The sequence below is a fragment of the Macaca thibetana genome, chromosome 17 (assembly GCF_024542745.1).
Source record: "Macaca thibetana thibetana isolate TM-01 chromosome 17, ASM2454274v1, whole genome shotgun sequence".
NCBI lineage: Eukaryota > Metazoa > Chordata > Mammalia > Primates > Cercopithecidae > Macaca > Macaca thibetana.
Window position 1 is genome coordinate 15908972 of NC_065594.1, and position 19876 is coordinate 15928847.

General features: G+C 35.4%; 2 protein-coding genes across 29 annotated transcripts in view; both read right to left on the reverse strand.

Moving 5' to 3' along the window:
* ALG5 (ALG5 dolichyl-phosphate beta-glucosyltransferase) overlaps positions 1-19876 on the reverse strand; it is a 109251-nt gene that overhangs the window by 66926 nt on the left and 22449 nt on the right. The window lies entirely within an intron of this gene.
* The window catches only part of SUPT20H (SPT20 homolog, SAGA complex component), a 49256-nt gene that overhangs the window by 6898 nt on the left and 22482 nt on the right, over positions 1-19876 (reverse strand). For 16 of the 28 annotated variants that reach the window (XM_050766046.1, XM_050766054.1, XM_050766050.1 and 13 more), the window contains 14 exons: positions 18042-18181; positions 16349-16505; positions 16197-16253; positions 13736-13807; positions 12127-12284; positions 10764-10790; positions 10183-10215; positions 9307-9424; positions 8323-8425; positions 8018-8176; positions 5991-6297; positions 5431-5585; positions 3012-3067; positions 915-1034 (listed from right to left, as the gene is read on the reverse strand). In XM_050766046.1, coding sequence (XP_050622003.1) covers positions 915-1034; positions 3012-3067; positions 5431-5585; positions 5991-6297; positions 8018-8176; positions 8323-8425; positions 9307-9424; positions 10183-10215; positions 10764-10790; positions 12127-12284; positions 13736-13807; positions 16197-16253; positions 16349-16505; positions 18042-18181 — 1662 coding nt within the window. The remainder of the gene's footprint in view (positions 1-914; positions 1035-3011; positions 3068-5430; positions 5586-5990; positions 6298-8017; positions 8177-8322; positions 8426-9306; positions 9425-10182; positions 10216-10763; positions 10791-12126; positions 12285-13735; positions 13808-16196; positions 16254-16348; positions 16506-18041; positions 18182-19876) is intronic. The other 12 variants (XM_050766064.1, XM_050766058.1, XM_050766061.1 and 9 more) reach the window with 4 other exon arrangements.

The following is a 19876-nucleotide window of genomic DNA, read 5'->3' on the forward strand; positions in this document are numbered from 1 at the left end:
TGAGGCAGGAGAATCGCTTGAACCCAGGAGGTGGAGGTTGGAGTGAGCCAAGATCGCACCACTGCACTCCAGCCTGGGCAACGGCACGTGGATCCGTCTCAAAAAATAAAAAAAAAGTTAAAATGGTAAATTTTATGTGTATTGAAAAATTAATTTTTTTAAAGAAAATCAAAGATTTTATACCTAGCCAAGCAATCTTTAATGTGTTCAGAATGAAAAAACAGTAAGTTTTTAATGTGCCCTTCCTGAGGACTCTATTAGAGGATGAGCTTTATCCAACCAAGACCTGACTGTGGAAAATTGGGCAAAAGGATTAATGGTGAATATTTCATATAATTTGTGAGATAGAGAAACTCTGGATGTGGGACCCAGGAATCAATATTTTTAAATTTCCCAGATGACTCCAGTGTACCCAAAGTTTAGAAACACTTGTACTTCCTTCTTCTACTGTCATTTATTGCAATTCTTATTCAATTTCATTCTCTTTGGCAGTGTAAACGTTTGTTTTTGTCTGTGTTCCCACTGCCCTACATTTTATAATAATAGGGATATCTTTATTCCAATAGTAACACAATCCTAAAAACAGAAAGATAATGATGGGGTAGAAAATACATGAGTGATAGGGACAGAAAGACCTAGGTTTGAATCTCTGACTCTGCCACTCACTGTATGGCTATGAGCAAGCCATTTACCTGAATCTCAATCATCTATGCAAGATGCAGGTGATATCATCTATTCAGTATGGTATGACTGTTTTATTAGGAATACGTGCCCAATAGCTGATTGCTACTATTGTTAACAAAAACAGTACAGGAAATGTTTACACTAACAAAGCACATGAAGTATGCTTGGAATATACCAAAAAATGTTATAAATTCGATGTAAAAGCATATGGAAGGCTACAAAACCCATACCTGCTCCCCTGGCTGTTGAGGACTAGCAGTTGTGGGCTGCTGAGGTTGTTGTGGTGTAAACTGGGAGAGCTGCTGTTGCTGCTGCTGCAGAGTGTTAAAAATAAGTGAACCACCTGGAAGCTATTAAGAATTTAAACAAAAATTAACCAATCTCATATGATTTTATATCAAATATTTAAATTTCTTTATTCTACAAATATTTTTGGATCATTTGCTATGTGTCACTCTTATAGTTGAGGAAACAGGTGAACAAAAAAAAAGTTGGCTGCCCTTAAAATAAAGACCTATTTAGATACAATTTTAAAATCCTATTACTTTGGGCTCTCAAGTATGTTAATACCCTTAAACATAAATTCTTCTGCTTCAAGCTAGTAGTTAGCTATCCCAATTCACATGCTATTTTTTATTTCACTCTTTTTATACATCAATACGAAAGAGCATTAAATACATTAGAAAGTACAAACAAACAGCTTATGAATCAGAAATGTATACTGTGAAAAGCCACCCCTCATAAATTGGTTCTAGTTTTGCCAAAAACACAAAAATACTATACAAGATCTTTTATATAACACAGTGAGGAATTTCAAAGTTGGAAAAAAAGTGCATTTAGTTGTCCATATTTATTTTGGAAACCACTACTTTCTCTTTCATTCAAATCTAATTCGAATTTAATTAATCCAAATATAAAAACAATTTTTAAAGAAGCACTCAGAAAACTCCAGGTTAAAAAGGAAAACAATGTTTGTCAAATGCACCAAAAAACAAATAGTTTTTCCATTTTAAGCTATAGGGGTTTATATATGGACCACTTTGAGGTCCTTAGGAGAATGTCCAAGAAAATACCAAATACAGAACTCTTAGGTTCTATGTAGTCAAAAAAAAAAAAAAAAAAAAAAAAATCCTTGGGTCAAAATATCTATCTATATCCATCACAGCTCATCATTAGGTAAACATGGATACAGCACAGATCAAATGTTCCTTCCTCAATCAGTGTATAGTAAATGTAGAAATATATAACAAACTAAAGGATTTCCATTCCTGTTAACACTGAGACTGATCCCTAAGAAAACTTCAACAGCAATATACTGGAAGGTAGGCTAAATAAACAAATGCAATTTGTGGGCTTGTCCATACTATAAGTATATTGGTCTGCAATTAGTCTGCAAACATACTGCATCGTGTATAGGAAATAAGTTTTAAATTTTAGCTCTAATGAGAATTTCCCGATTTGTTAATCCTGAATACCAGGGTGGCTGATCTGTTATTGTTATTTCCCATCAATCCATAGCTCTACTATATTACATATCCAGATCTTTATATTCACGTCTATCCATTTTCCAAACTACTAGCTTAAAGCTTACTCCTTCTTTAAATTAGAGGACCTAGCATAACACCAGGAATGTTGTAAATTCACCCCCTCTTTTTTTTTCTTTTGAGACAGGATCTCACTCTGTTGCCTAGGCCGGAATGCAGTGGCGCAATGTCAGCTCACTGCAGCCTCGACTTCCTGGCCTTAAGTGATCTTCTGACCTCAGCCTCTCGAGTAGCGGGGATTACAGATGCATGCTACCATGCTTGGCTAATTTTTTGTAGTGATGGGGTTTTACCATACTGCCCAGGCTGGTCTCGAACTCCTGAGCTCAAGCAATCCTCCCACCTGGGTCTCCCAAAGTGGTGGGATTCTAGGTGTGAGCCACCGCGTACTGCACACATACCTATTTTTTAAATCTCCTTCAAGCACAAAAAACAGTATTACTTCTATGCATACAAAAAACATCTGTTGGGAAAGCAATTATTTTCTAAATATGTCCACTATTATTATTGTAGCGAAGTATCCTCCTTGGTAGGTGCAAATTCTCCCCACTGGCACAGCTAGTTCTTAATTAGGCAGGGCTACTGGAGCCAAAGTGTGGTATATAGGGTACTGATTCTTCCTTTTTATCCACTTGATCATACAAAGGTAGCAATAATAACCACACCCTTAGAAGAATCTAAACAGACCTCAGAATTTCAAGTGCTAATACATATAGATATACATTGTTTAGAAAAAAATTCAATGTACAAACAATTTAATCAAAAGCAGGATTTCAGGTTTACCTGGAGTAGATTTAAGGGCCTGAGACTTGAAGTATTTTTTAAACCAAATGGAACACCTGTTAAATAAAACTCATGGTTATAACAGAATTGGAAGTTTATTACACATGAAAATAATTTATACTTTAGTATATATAAGTACAATAATTTTATGCACTCTCTGCATAGATGTGCGTATTTTCCATACTTCAGAAATATCAATACTGAGATTTTATTCAAAGTTGTGAAGCACCAGGTGTACATTATAGTCTATCTTTCAGAAACTGGGACTTCTTTTTCATTCTTCTGACTGTTGGCTGAACAAACAGCAACCAAGAACTATGTGAACACCATGAATATAACAAAACTATCACTGCTGTGCAAATACATTCCAGGTACTGGCATCTATTTACATTTCTCAGTGTTACATAGTATACTAAAATAATCATATCTTTAAGAACTCGTATGCTCTATGCTATTTTTTTTTTAACTACAAATGTTAATCAGAATGCTAAAGAATGTTGCAATTTGTGTATAAGATCAAAACTCAGAGTCAGGAAACAGTGCTCTGTTAATTCTAAACATAATCCTAAAAAATCTGTTACATAACACAGAGCATATCTTAAAGCTGGGGGTGACAAACTTTTTCAGTAAAGGGCCATCATGTAGGCTTTGTGAGCACAAATGGCCTCTGCTGCATTTTCTTTTCACAATCCTTTAAAAATGTAGTAACCATTCCTAGCTTAGGCTGTGTGCTGTAGTGTGCTGATCCTGGTCTCATGATATGCAAATATTTTGCTAACAAAATACACCAATCTGAACACTATTTAAAAATGTATCTAGTTCTCTATCAGATCATTTTTTTAAAAAAAGATTTAAGGCAAGAAATGCACATGTAATATTAGCAAAGCCTTGTATAAGAAACTGAAATTTGGCAAAAATATCCCTTTCTGGAAAAATTCTCATTTAAGAAAATGGCTTAACCCCCATTTAAAACTGGATGACATCTGTATAATGCCTTCTAGCTTACCAAAGTCACTTTCATACTTCATTTATTTCTCTTAAGTACCAACTGAAGATATTTTTATTCCCACTTTAGAGCGAACTGAACTGAGGCTAAGGGGGAAAAATTTAGTGACTTCTGTAAAGCCCCAGTTTAGCAAGTGAAGCCACATGTAACTGGTACAACTAGTAGTTACATGTAAATATCCTAAATTCAGGATGTGAAGTCCATTTCAGGACTTCTGGCACTAAAGCACACTTATGCTTATTAAAATAAGAATACTAGGCCGGGGGTGGTGGCTCACACCTGCAATCCCAGCACTTTGGGAGGCCGAGGCAGGCGGATCACGAGGTCAGGAGATCGAGACCATCCTGGCTAACACGGTGAAACCCCGTCTCTACTAAAAATACAAAAAAAATTAGCCAGGCGTGGTGGCGGGCGCCTGAGGTGGGAGAATGGCGTTAACCTGGGAGGCGGCGGAGCTTGCAGTGAGCGGAGATCGCGCTACTGCACTCCAGCCTGGGCGACAGAGCGAGACTCTGTCTCCAAAAACAAAACAAAACAAAAAAATAACACCACTAGCTAGAATTAGGAAATTACAGCAACATGTTAATATGTTTAATTATATTCTCTGGGTTCCCTTTCTCATAACTAAGAAAGTTTTTAATGAATTTTTCTACATTGTTTTTCCTATTAAATTTTTCCTCAAGTGAAACTGAATTGTTTCAAGATATTATAATACATTCTTTTAAAGAGCACCAAAAAAATAAGCACAAGTTATTATTATAACTGTTTTCCTGTACAGGTAATAACTACTCTTCTACAGAGCGAGACTCCGTCTCAAAAAATAAAAAATAAAAAAAAAAAAAAAAAAGAATGCTTATCATGTCTCAGGCACAGTTTAAGCACATAATCTGTATATTTCATTTAATCCTCATGACTATAAGGTAAGTTATTATTGCTATTTCCATTTTATTTATGAGGAAAATTAGACACAAAGGTAACTTTCTCAATATTACACAAACGATAAGTTGTACAACTGGGATTCAAGCTGAGGTAGTTTGGCCCCAGAATCCAGGCTCTTAACTGCAATGCAGATGCCTCTTGTGCACAATGTGTATTTTCAAAATACATTAATATTCCCTGGAATATAACTACAATGACAATAAGGCTACCAAAATTAATTCTATTATTTGGAAAGCAAAAGAAACATTTGCACAGACTCACAGGCTTACCAAGTTTTCCAAAGTTGATTGCTAGATGGCTTTTAATTCAAATGCCAGAACTTTAAAGGCTTTTGAAATGAAACACATGTGATACTATACTTCATGAAATAATGACATTAAATGCCTTTAGCATCATTCTTAAAATTACATTTTTACTTTAGCATATACTTTAATTTTTTTTTTTTTTAGAGGTTATTATTTCCAACATTCTGACCTGCTTGAGAAGCTGCCTGCATTGCACTGGGCAATGCATTTGGTAGCAGACCTCCTGAGGGTAGAAGGCCGCTCAGGTTTATTCCTGCAGGAGTTATGGCACCTGTGTTACAGCCCAGCATGGGGTTTGAACCACTCATCAAAGCCTGGGCCCCACTGCAGGAGAATAAGACAAAGCATTAAACTTCATTGTAAAAGGGAAAAAGTCCGCCACATAATTCCTCAGATTAAAAAACAAAACTACTAAGCAAACACAACTAGTTATTTATTGGTCTTAAATATCAAAGGCAATGCAGAAGATAAACAGGAAATTCTAAGCTGCTGTCAAGATGAAGTATCAAAAAACAAAAACAATAAGATGAGGTATCATCTTAGTGCAGTTAACAGATATATTATTTAAAATTAAAACACACATGGTCAGGCAACTTCTGTCCATATTTAAACTATTGCCTTTCAGTCTGAGTAATAGGCAGTTTGTTCTTCATTTCACAAATTAAGAATTTTAGATGGTGAAACTATCTTTAAAAAAAAAAAAAAATCAGAACATCAATGCAAACTTACCAAACAGAGCCCACTACATTGATGAAGTTAAGTCCAGCAGAGTTTGCCATGACCTGGGTGGCCGTGGTTCCTGGAGTTATAGATGTTACCATGGTGGAAAGAGGAATGGTTGTTACAGGCATTGCCTGGCTCAGAGACCTTTGCTGCTGAGCAAACTGAGTTAACAAAGTGGGCTGAGGGGTGAAGCCTGAATCTTGGGGAGTAGGGGTAGCTGAAGGGGTACTAGGAGTTGAGCTCTGAGCATCAGGAGGGTGTGGGGTCGATGAAGGGGTTGGTGTAGGAGTAGATGGCTTAGGAGTTCCAGATCCTGCTCATTGAGAAAAATAAAAATTGCTAGTTTGTTATAAATGGCCAGTCCTTTTAAAATAAGGTTAATGGAATCTTACTTAGCACTGACAATTTGTTCTAGTTTTTTTTTTTTAAAGCAGTTAACTGCAAGTGTTAATTTCTACACATGATACATGAGTGTTGCTACACTCAATTACAATTAAGGATGCAGTATATCACCTAAAAAGCCCATTAAAGATGCTATTGCAGTAACAGTAAAAATATACAGTTATATTCTACCACAATACCCATTTAAAAGTTAGTTTCCTACATGCTGCCTTTGGCCTAAAAAGTTCAAAAGGAATTCAAATTAATTTATTATTTACGATTTACTAATTCATGACTTCATTTAAAAATATTGCTTATTTAGTGTAAAAGTCTGAGATAAACTGTGAACATATTTAATAAGTTACATATGGTTAACAATCATATTTGGCACCTAAATATACATGTTTAATTCCTAACACATCAAGTTTATCCTGACAAACAAATTTACAAAAAACAGTAATAAAGTAAATGTCTGATAGATAATACTGCATCTTTAACAGTAACTGTGTACTTCTGTTTAAATGTAGAATGTATAGAAAATCTGTTGTGAATGAAGTATGCACAGTTTATCAATTTTTTAAAAAACAAAAACAAAAAACAAAAACCAAAAAAGTAAAACCAAAAGCTCTTGAGGTGTTTTCTTTTTTAGCTTTCATGTCCTGCAGAAAGAAAGGAAAGAAATGTGAATGTCCAGAAGCTGTCACTCAACCCTTACTTAAAGTAACAACTGTGTGCAGTAGATTACCATAATCCATACCCACAACATAAGAAGTGTGAATAAGACTTTCAGAAAATTTATATGTTTTTCTTTGTGCAAAACAAGAAGGCAGAAAAATTACACCTTTTGAGCTATCAAGATGAAGATGTTTATATCTAATGCGAAGACCACCCTATCACTGTGCAGTGTACTAAAACTTTCAGCATATATTAGCTAGCTACAAAAAATCTAAAAAACTGGAATGACTTTTTCCCCCAAATTGGTACTTTCAGATATTTACTAATTTGAAGAAATTCTCCCAAACTAATGCTAGCATTCTTGTATAACTCTTCTGGATGTTAAAAAAAAAAAGTATTCAGTAGTAAAAATTACATTTCAGTATCTTCAGAATAATGCTTTATGATCATCATCACATTTTAGTAACTGACAACAATTTATAAAAGAGTGTAGGAGTGTTTTTGAAATATTGTTTTTCAGTTTATTGTATCACCACCTTGGAACTAGTTGACTTCTTACATATACACAAAGATAGGACCTGCAGCAACAACTCTTATGACATTTTTTTCATATCAGTCACACAATTTACATAAATATGTAAAATGATCCTAGGGTACACTGGAATAAAAAATATTTTGAAATCTTATTGCCACATGTAACTACCAGGTTATTTTTTTAAGGAGATGTGTAGGTTGTAAGTCTATAAGAAAGGTATACGCAGAATGCATACATAGATACAGAAAAACAAGTACAATTACAGTAGAGACATAATACATACAATCAACAAGAGCTCTGCCTGAAGCTTCTAGCAACTTATACATTTTGGGTACACAGTACATTCAGATATCACTACTTCACAAGTTGAAAAAAGCTGTCTTAAGAAACACTAATGCAAAAGCTTATGAAGATTTAATGAAGAATTTAAGTTATGACTCACTTTGTGATGAGCTGGCAGGTGATAGGGCAGCTGGAGAAAGCATGCTAACTTGATTGAGATCCACAGATGATTTCCGAGGAATACTTGATGGCTTAGAAGAAGGAGGAGGAGTTGGAGATTTGAGAAAGCTGCTTGTCTGTTGTGGTGTAAAATAGTTACCTAGAAGAACATAAAAGTTATTTCCTAAATTTATAATTCAAAATTCTGTGAACTGTAGAAATCAAAATGGGGCAAAGTTTTAAAAAGAGATTAGGACTCTATAATGTTTGTTATTCTAGACTGCAAAAAACTAAGAAATGTAATACCTGAGGAACTATTTCCTGAGCTTGAGGGCAGTTTGATTGGTGGGGGTCGATGTTTTACGCCCTTCCCCAGTACTGAAGACTGAACTGACAGAGTTTCAGTTTGCTAAAAGACAGTGATATTAAGCATACTTGTTAAAATTAATCCTGCCATAAACCCCAGATGAAATGTATATTTAACTTCATAGTTTATTAAATAAAATTAGTACTGCTATAAATCCCAGATTTTTAACTCTGCAAAGTGCTCTCAGTGGTTACAGATTGAATACTGTATGTATTACAAAGAAAATTTCACATGAGACCCATGAAATATATATTACAGTACACATAAAGAATGAGGAAAAGATTTCTGAGTAATAGGGTGGGAAGTGAGAGTTTTAGGGAGAAAGGCAGAGCAGTAAGATGAAAGCAAAGCTTCCACCCTTCCATACCTATCTATTAAAGGAAAATAATAGCTGTTGAAGCCAAATGACTAGAACACAGGTGTTCATTATAATTTTCCTTTTATCTTTGTGTACATTTAAAAATTATGTCATAAAGAAATTTTAAAAAAAGGTAAAAGTAAAAACAAAACTAAATAATACTGCTGCTCCTCAAAAAATGATTCTTTTTTTTTTTTTTTTTTTTTAGATGGATTCTCGCTCGATTGCCCAGACTGGAGTGCAGTGGTGCTATCTCGGCTCACTGTAACCTCCACCTCCAGGGTTCAAGAGATTCTCCTGTCTCAGCTTCCCGAATGGCTGGGATTACAGGTGTGCGCCACCATGCCCAGCTAATTTTTGTATTTTTAGTAGATACGGGGTTTCACCATATTGGTCAGGCTGGTCTCAAACTCCCGACCTCAGGTGATCCACCCACCTCAGCCTCCCAAAGTGTTGGGATTACAGGCATGAGCCACTGTGCCCAGCCTCAAAAAATGATTCTTAACATTTCTCAGATTACTTGTGAAACAACTGGGCACAAAGAAGTAACATTAACGAAACACACTTCTGTTTCTTTCCCTGGAGAAACCTGACTCAGACTGGCTGAGCCACTGGAGCTGTGTGACATCTTGACCGGACATTTGGCTTCATTCTGGACTAATTCTTGGTACTGATTGACTACCCTAAAATATCAGGAGAAAACAGGTAAAGATTAGATAACCTGTTTTAAACATGAATTTATTTTATAGGAAATAATGACTATTAATGGCAAAAAGAAAGTTCTATCAATATAAAAATTAAAATTAGGTGATTTATCTTTGTGTTAAAAGTACATATTTTTAAACTGTTCAATGACAAATTGTCCAAAACATTTTGCTAAATAACAATCTAAAGATATACTTTCAATATCTTATTTCTAATACAGAAATTGCAGGGATTACTTAAGTAATAAGCAGCCAAAGAAAATACTCAATTCCTTTCTTAGATTCTGATTAAAGTACTATCTAGAAATCATCTTCCTTAGCTACACTAGATATGTCTAAGTTTTCTTATTTAAAACAAAACTATATTTTAAACATTTTTTTTTGTTTTCTTAATTCTATGAAAAAAAATCCTAGGTATTATAAACATTGGAAAAATGCATTTAAGTTCCCCCAAAATCTCATCCCATGAAAAGAACCATTCTTAATAGTTTGGTGTATCACAAGCTTTCATTTTTCTAGAATCAATAAGATTTTAAAGTTGGAAAAGACCTTAGAGGTTTTACTGTCCAATGCCCTAATTTTACAACAGAGGCCCATAAATATTAAACAGTGTAAATATGGTTAATAGCATAACCAAAATCAATGTTTTTAACTCCTAGTAAAGTACTCTCTATCCTATAAGGATGAAAAATTTTTCATATCCATCCTGACCAAAATAGAGATGCAAATATTTTCACCTCTCGGCATCGGTCTTTGATCCAATAACGAACCTAAAATGTTTAAGGAAAAAAAGGAGAGAAAAGTATTAGCTAAGAGTTGTCTTAAGAAGCCTTGGGATTACTTTTGAAATCTTCCATGTTTTAGTCACAATAACATAAACTGGTATTAAATCTACCAAGATATGGAAACAAAATTTTTTAATGCATTTACACATATGAAACAATGACGAAGTTTTGCATGCATTATGAAACAATGTGAATAATTTGGTTGATTTAATTAAGGGATATTTCTTTTGGCACAAAATTTATTTATTAAAACATAATCTGGGTTGAAGGTTACCAAGTGCTATATACCCTTACAACTATTGACCCTAAAGCAAAATCACTGAACTACCATGTGGAAAGGTCTTTGGCCTTCCTCTCACTTTAACCTGTGATTTTACAATTAAATGTCTACGTAACAGATCCTTAGAATATATTTCAAACAAGGTATACATATTTATCACCGATTCAAATAAAATATCTTTAGCAAGTCTTTTTAAAGAGTTTGATATTTACGTAATTTCTTAACAGATTAAAATAGTTTATTTTTTAATTACCAATTTGAATGATCATCTGTGGAGGAGCTGAAATATAAAATGTAAAAAAAAGCTTAGTTAATGCAGCTCAAACTTTAACTCCATAGTTTATTCAATAAAATATTTATGAGTTTATGAGTATGGAAGAATGACTGGAAAATAATAAATCATGCAGCTACTCTGACGCAAAGGTAAAAAATTCAATTCTCTTCCTGTCAAACAAATTAGTCATTTGGCTCTATAGACCAATTTTTTCACAAAAGAACATGTATCACCCTTGTGTTCTACAAAAATAAGTTAATAAATTAAAAATGGCCAATATATGTTGTCTTTAAGTTGAAGATTTTTTTAAATATAAGTAATCAATATTGGGTACTATATTCACTACCTGGGTGATGGCATCAGTAGACACCCACACCTTAGCATCATACAATATACCTCTGTAACAAACCTGCACACATAACCCCTATAGCTAAAATAAAAATAAAGAAAAAAAAATGGCTTCCTCAGAAATGCATGCTGAGGATTCAGAAATAAACTGTTATGATGTCTATAACTTTAAAAAAAAGAAGAAAATGCATGTAATCAAAACATCTGATCCTTTTACAACAATAAAAACTGGTCATGTGAAAAAAGAAGCTGAGGATTCCCTGTTATTTCCTTTCATTGACTTTTACCTAAATATTGGTGGGGTTGCTCTTTAAAATACACCTTTCTACTGTAGATTCAATTAGTATTTTGTGTAAGTAAAGGCTTTACAATTAACATAGACCTGGCCCCGTCCTTTTCTGCTGAGCTTTTTTCTTTTTTTCAAAACAGCATCAATTTGATTTAAAAAACCAAACATAGTAAAACAAAATAAAACTAAATACTGACAGTACCAAATATATGTAGTTCACACATTTTGGAAGATCATCTATATTTTTATGTATTAATATGTAGGGTCAATAACTACAATAAGCACTGAGTCTGTGTCCTTACATGCAGTGCCAAATACCAAGCATCTTTTTACATTTATGGTAAACTTGCTTCCTATTTAAACACACTATTGCCCAAACACTTCATGTTCACAGGTTAAAGTCCTAAGTGCCATAAATATATAAAGAAAGATATCACAGGAATAGCCTTCAAAACAAGCATAAAAATAATTATACCATAGGTTTTTTTGCTATTTAATAACTCTTGAGCAACACGGTAACTATGACTTAAGTTTACTTAGGTCTACTAATAAGTTATAGGTCTACTAATAAGTTTACTTAGGTCTAACTAATAAATGAGTTCCAAAGAGAAATTTTTATTCATTAATGGTTCATCAGTAGTTACTAGATAAATTCTTGGTGCCTTATTTTTTTTTTTTCAGTTACTTGTATTTAACAGAACTCACTGTGATGGAGACATCTGGCTGTCACTTTCTTCATCTGCTTTACATGGCTGTATTTTACCATAGTAAAGTGGATCTCCAAGCGACTGCAAGATGGTCAGCTTTGTTTTCTGATACTGAGTACCAGTTTCACATTCAAATACATAATCATCTTTTACGTCCTGAAAAACACATAGCACCTCAAATAAATATCTTCACAAGTAGGCAGGCATTAAGAATTAGTAAAAATTAGGAATAAATGATACAGTAACATGTATCTGACGATAGGAAGACACATGGTACTTAGGCTAAAAGATGTTTAAGTCTGCCTACCAGAATAAAGCACAGCATGGCTCTTTTCCTAAAAACTGTATGGGCACTCAGCATGCATTTAATAAAGCATTAACATACACTACGAAATATGAACTTATATGTAACAATATTAATACATCATTAAACACATTATTAGACATATTAATATACATACTGGAAATAATAACAATGAACATTAAACACTGTTCTCAGCACTCTACAGGGACTGCCTCAAGTAAGCTTCATCATATTTTTATGGTTGGCACTGTTATTATCTCCATATTAGAAGTCAGGGAATTAAGCAGAGAGGTTAAATGAATTGCCTAGGGTCACACAGGGAGTTAGCAGTCTGTCCCTAAGCTAGCACCCCTGATCCTCATGCTGCCGTGCCTGTTTATGCTCAGGAGGGCAGTACAGGATTATTTGTTACATGGTACTCTCGGAAGGAGAATTCTGATGGCATGTTTAATCAAGCTTAATATGGCAGAATTTCAGACTAGACATATGAATTGCAAATATTAAATAATATTAAAAGGATAGAACTTTCAAAAGCAGATCTGTTTCTATTTACCATTTGTCTGCTTTTGCTATCACACACACAAAACATCTCTCGTCATTTCACTCCTAGGGTTCACCTAATTTAAATATTATGCCTATTTCTGTCTTTTTAAGACGTTATTATTCCAATTAGGAAACTTACAAAAAGGTATCCTTAGAAGAATTTATTAATTTGAAACAAAACAAAACAGAACTACCAATACGCAAACCAAAAGTAAAAAAGAAGTTCTTCATTAAAATTGCTCTTTAAGGCCAGGCGCAGTGGCTCATGCCTGTAATACCAGCACTTTGGGAGGCCAAGGTGGGCGGATCACGTGAGATTGGGGGTTCGAGACCAGCCATCTCTACTAAAAATACAAAAATTAGCCAGGCATGGTGGCGGGTGCCTGTAATCCCAGCAACTCAGGAGGCTGAGGCAGGAGAATTGCGTGAACCTGGGAAGTGGAGGAGGTTGCAGTGAGCCACGATCGCACCATTGCACTCCAGTCTGGGCGATAAGTGCCAAACTCCATCTCAAAAAAATAAAATAAAATAAATAAAAATTTAAAAAATTTAAAAATAAAAAAATTGCTGTTTAAAATGCAAAGCATACTTTGATGAACAAAATAGTTGTTTCTTCATGTAATAAACTGAACTTCCAGAAAGTAATTTATAAAAGAAAAAAGGTCCCAAACTAATGGCAACTGCACTTTATGTTTAATAAATTCAGAGGCCAGATTAGAAATGGCATAATTAGAAACAGAGACAGGCAATGATTACTTACATGGGCTGGCCAGACTGTTGGCTGTGAGTCATCAGATTTGATAGACTTTTCCACTTTAGCATATTTCTCCACCTAAACAATCAAATCAAGAAATACCACATAAAATAGAATCCATATCAGATAAAATGGAATCAGTACTCTGATCAAAGAGAAGAAACTAAGTAACTCGACAATACAATATACTTGTTAGCGCAAGAATTCTTAAATCACCAGTACCAACTACTTACGCTTAAGTAGTTTAAAAGTCTTCTGATGTGTATAAAACAACTTTAATAAAACCAAACTAATTAAATGTTAATAAACATAGCTGCTTTTCTAGACAGTGCCTCTTCATTTTTTTGTCCATAAGCTGGTATGTTTTTTCCTTTAGAGCTTTTCCTTCAGGAAAACTGGAATGTCAGAGAGATAAGGATCAGGATCTTTTCCTTTTGGCAGGGCTCTTCTTGAAATAAGAGCTGTCATGTAACAGTGGCAACAAAACTAAGGGAGACTATGGAAGGTAAAATGTTAAAGCTGATCAAATTTTTTGAACCTTTTCCACTTTCTAGTCAGACTTGACCATATATTCTGTACATGTCCTAGGTATCTGTGTGAGTCAAATGTTATTATCTTACTGGCAACTATGATCTTAAGAGTCATTTAGACTTATCTGGGGCACTTATTAAAAATACAGATTTTCATGTCTGTCCTTAGAAATCCTAAGTACGTAGATCTTGAGTAGGGCTTGAAATCTCTTATGTTTAACTGATATCCTAGGTGATTCTTCTGATTGAGCTAGACTGAGAAGCTTTGAGGGCAACTGCTACTCAATGTGTGGTCCATGGACCTCAGCATCACATAACCTAGGAGCTTGTGAGAACTGCATCTTATGCCTCAGACCAGACTTGCTGAGTAGCAATCTACAATTTAACAAGCTCTCCAGGTGATTCCTAAGGACATTAAAGTATGGGAAGTACTCCAGCCTGCCCTCCAAAGCTAAACTCCACCCTTTAGTATTTATACTGAAATTCTATCCTCAGGCCATGTTCCTTGAAGAACTGCGCATAAGCTACCAACAGATAATATGGCTTACTTCCTTGAGTTGTATATACAGTCACTGCTGTTTCTGGCTTTGTGCTTAGAATAATTTCTTTTTATAAAATCAGAAATAGTAAGAATAATGCATGTGCTAGCATGGAAAGGGTGCAACAGAAGAACAAATCTGAAAATAAAGAGTGAATATAAAAAAGAACAGAGGAGAAAGAAAAATAAAGGATCACTCATCAAAATATCCCTTTTCTGTCTTCAAGCATTCATATTCATGTATATTATGGATCAATAAAGAATACAACCCAACGTTCCTAATCTTGGTTACTTCTCTAGTATTATTAATCTTTATTTTATTTTTTTAAATAGTATTATTAATCTTCAAATTTAACCACTTCGAGGAAAAAAGCACTATTAGGAAATTTTGATGAAATATTATGAAAACAAGAGAGATTTCACGTGATTATGTAATATACACTATATTTTTCCACATTTTAAAATTGTTTTGTTTACTATTCCTGCTCCAAACACAACTATATTAAGGGGTTATGTTTTTTCAACTTAATGTGAAAAAAGAACAATACACAGCTTCTAAAAATCATTTTTCAATGTTTTTTGAAACAAATCATATTGTTTTCAAAAAAAAGACTATGATTGCCCCTTTCTCTTTCCGGTTCTAGGCGCTTTGGGAGCCACGGCTTAAGGTGCAGACATGGCAAGTCCAAGAATCACACCACACACAACCAGTCCCGAAAATGGCACAGCAATGATATCAAGAAACCCCGATCACAAAGATACGAATCTCTTAAGGGGGTGGACCCCAAGTTCCTGAGGAACATGCGCTTTGCCAAGAGGCACAACAACAAGGGCCTAAAGAAGATGCAGGCCAACAGTGTCAAGGCCATAAGTGCATGTGCCAAGACTATCAAGGCCCTTGTAAAGCCCAAGGAGGTTAAGCCCAAGCTCCCAAAGGGTGTCAGCCGCAAGCTCGGTTGAGTTGCCTACATTGCCCACCCCAAGCTTGGGAAGCATGCTCATGCTCGCATTGCCAAGGGGCTCCGGCTCTGCCCACCAAAGGCCAACGCCAATAATCAAACCAAGGTCCAGGCTGCAGCTCCAGCTTCAATTCCAGCTTAGGCTCCCAAAGGTGCCCAGACCCTATAAAGGCTAGAGTAGATATCTCTGTCTGCCAACGTGAGGACAGAAGGACTGGTGCGACACCCCCCCCCGCCTCCGGGCTGCCATCTGCATGGGACTGGGGTCCTCCTGTGCTATTTGTACAAATAAACCTGAGGCAGGAAAAAAAAAAAAAGAGTATGATCTAAATCACTTTGTTTTTAAAAGAAGTTTTTTGTTGTTGTTTTCTCAAGGTATAAGCAAACGAATGGTAAAACTTAGAAACTACATGAAAAAAAAAATTCATGAACCGACTTACATCTACTTCAGAAGGTATGGCCAAATTACAGGGACTCCGTTTCCACATATCTACACACTGAAAAATTAAAAACAATATAAATATACAGAAAAAATGCTAAATAAGACAGGTTTTTGGGCATAATAAGCTTCATTTAAAAAACATATACTTACATTTCCTGCTTTAGAAATTTTGAGGTCATAATGCTGACCTGCTTTTCTTTCCTTTCTTTTTTGTAAGAAATCAAGTAACCTCAGCTGAGGAGGAGGTGGACAATGAGACAGATCTTGCTGCCGATTCAGAGAGGATCTGGAATACCTCTTGAAACACCTGAAATGTTAAGAAATTTGAACTAAACAGCACTAAGCTCGTAATATATGTGAGTTGAAACTAGTCACTGCTGAGTATGTACAAATCATGTTTATAGAACACTGCCACATGCCAAGCACAGTCCTAGGAACTAGGACTAGGTGAAATAAAAATGAATAAGAAACAAAATTCCCATCACCACAGGCTATCAAGTCCAGAGGGGGAGGAGACATTCACAAGTAAACAGATAAAATAATTTCAGATTTCAGATACCAAGAAGCAGTAAGATAAAAAACAGAGTACCATGGAGAATACGGGATAAGGAGGGCAACACTAGGGCAGGGAAGTGAGAGAGGAGGAAGGGGAGGAAAAGAGCCTGAAAAAATGACATGTGAGCTGAGACAGGAATGATGAGAAGGAACTAGCTATGGAAAGATGAAGGTGAAGGGGATAATTTCCAGTTTCGGGTACAGGCATGTAAGACTCTGGAAGTTCCCACCTCATCCTAACAAGTAAAAAGCTGAATAAACATAAAAATTAACGATTCTTCTTAGATCCATCAAAGAGATGTGGTCACAAGACAAACCACTGCCCCAAACTTGGAGAAACCAATAACGCAGACCATCATGGCTTGCTGAAGCAGAAACCCACTAGCACAAACCTCTTCAGGAACCAGTGCCAGGGTAGGGAACCTCAAGTATAACTGACGAACTGCTGGAGGCCTAGTGTGGACGTATCTGAGAGATTCAAAACTCCAGGGGGATCTAGTCACTGGGAGCCCCCACACTTTTGGGGGTTTTATCTCCAGGAGCTCAAAGAGGTTCTCACAGTGACTACTGGGGAAAAATTCCCTCATGTTTCCCATGGAGGGTGGGGAAAAGAAAATATTCTGAAAGATCAAGGAATGAGTATTTGAAGAGACATTTTTAAAAGATGCCAAGGGAGGAATAAGCTTGGTTTGTTTCAAAAACACAAGGTAGGTGTGCCTAGATTCAGTTTATAACTAACTGACTTCTTCTATGATCATATTTTCTCAAATCTTGAAATTACAAAATCTTTCCTTAAAAGTAGGATTAACAACAATTAAATCAGTCATTTGTTATTAGGAAAATAATGAAAAAATTATTATTTCTGTTCATATTTGATCTCAGCCTCTTTACCTTTTTGGAAAACAGACTATCAACTTAGAAAAAGTTTATTCTTTAAAAGACTGCAGAAAATGCATCAGTTCAATCTGAAGCATAGAACATTAAAAAATAATAATGCTTTACAAAAAAATATAAAATAAGACCATTAAAAATCCTATTTTCAAAAAAAAAATAATCAGAGGCTGGTGTAGTTGGTCATGCTTATAATCCCAGCTATTTGGGAAGCCAAAGTGGGAGGATCACTTGAAGCCAAGAGTTCAAGACTAGCCTGGGCAACAAAGAGAGACGCCATCTCTGCCCTTCTCCACCAAAATCAGAGCAACCATACCCTGGAGGGAAAAGATACTATAAATAGCAAAATTTACAGCTACTTGTGTCTTTTGGTTCACCCTTCCACAAAGGCAATTACCGTTTCATTGGGCGAGTGTTCATCTTTTGCTTGTTATAGAGCAGTCTGTTTGCAGTGCAGGTGACTGCTATAGAAGGATCAAGACAGAGTGGTTCAGCTGTAGCTAGGATGAGCTGGCTCTCAAGCAGAAGTTTGTCTTCCTGAAATGTGTAAGAGCATATGTCAATGCCAGATTTAAGATTTGCAAATATGTAATCATACATAGCTTAATCTAGAAATATTCCCTGGAATTCTGCTAAGAACTACAGTAAAACACGGTATTTCAGGTGCCAATGTTAGTGTGCATGCAAACGTTTAGAAACTAGACAGCATAAAGAAACTTCTAATGGAAATTCAATGCAGGTATATCTCGTTTTATTGTGGTTCACAAATATTGCACTTTTTACATATTGAAGATCTGTGGCAATTTTGCACTGAGCAAGGCTATCAGCACCATTTTCCCAACAGCACACTTATTTTGTGTCTGTGTCACATTTTGGTAATTCTTTCTGTATCTCAAACTTTTTCATTATTATTAAATATATTATGGTGATCTGTGATATTCAATGTGTACTTAATCAAGAAATGATGTATGTTCTCTGACAGCTTCACCGATCCACCACTCCCCAGTGTGGGATCTCCCCTGTCTTTCTCCTTCTCAGGACTCCTTACCTCTAGAAATATTATAATATTTAAATTAGGCAAAAAATGGCCTCTTAGTGTTCAAGTGAAAGGAAGAGTCATACATCTCTCATTTTAAATCCAAAGCTAGAAATGATTAAGCTTAGTGAGAAAGGCCTATAAACAGCTACAACAGTGAAAGCTAGGCCTCTTGTACCAGTTAGCCAAGTTGTGAATGTAAAGGAAAAGTTCATAAACGAAATTAAAAGCACTACTCCAGTGAACATCCATAACAGATAGAAAAGCAAAACAGCCTTATTGCTGATACAGAGAAAGTTTAAATGATCTGGATAGAAGATCAAACTACTTGCAACATTTCCTTAAACCAAAGCCTAATCCAGAGCAAATCCCAATTCTCTTCAATTCTATGATGTGAAAGAGGTGAGGAAGCTGCAGAAGAAAAGTTTGAAGCAGAAAACTAGTTCATGAGGTTTAAGAGTAGAAGCTGTCTCCATAACACAAAAGTGGAAGGTGATGCGGCAAGTGCTGATATACAAACTGCAACAAGTTATGCAGAAGATCTAAGATACCTGATGAAGGTGGTTCAACAACAAGTTTTCAAATTAAATAAGACAGCCTGATACTAGAAGAATATGCCATCCAGAACTTTCATAGCTAGAGAGAAGTCAATGTCTGGCTTCAAAGCTTCAAAGAACAGGCTGACTCCCTTGTTGGGGGTTAATGCAGCTGGTGACTTGAAGCTGAAGCCAATGCTTATTTGGCCATTCTGAAAATCCTAGAATCCTTAAGAATTACTACTCTATCGGTGCTCTATAAATGGAACAACAAAGCCTGGATGACAGCACATCTGTTTACCACAAGGTTTACTGAATATTTTAAGGCCACTACAGAGACCCACTGTTCAGAAAAAAAAAGATTCTTTCGAAAATACTACTGCTCATTAACAATGGCCTTGTCACCCAAGAGCTCTGATGAAGACACACAAGGGGTAATGTTTTCATAGCTGCCAACACAATATCCACTCTGTAGCCCATGGATCAAGGAGTAACTTTGACTTTTAAGTCTTAATATTTAAAAAATACATTTTGTAAAGCTTTAGCTGCCATAGATAGTGATTCCTCTGATGGATCTGGGCAAAGTAAATTAAAAACTTTCTGGAAAGGATTTGGCATTGTAGATGTCACGAAGAACATGCATGATTCATGGGAGGAGGT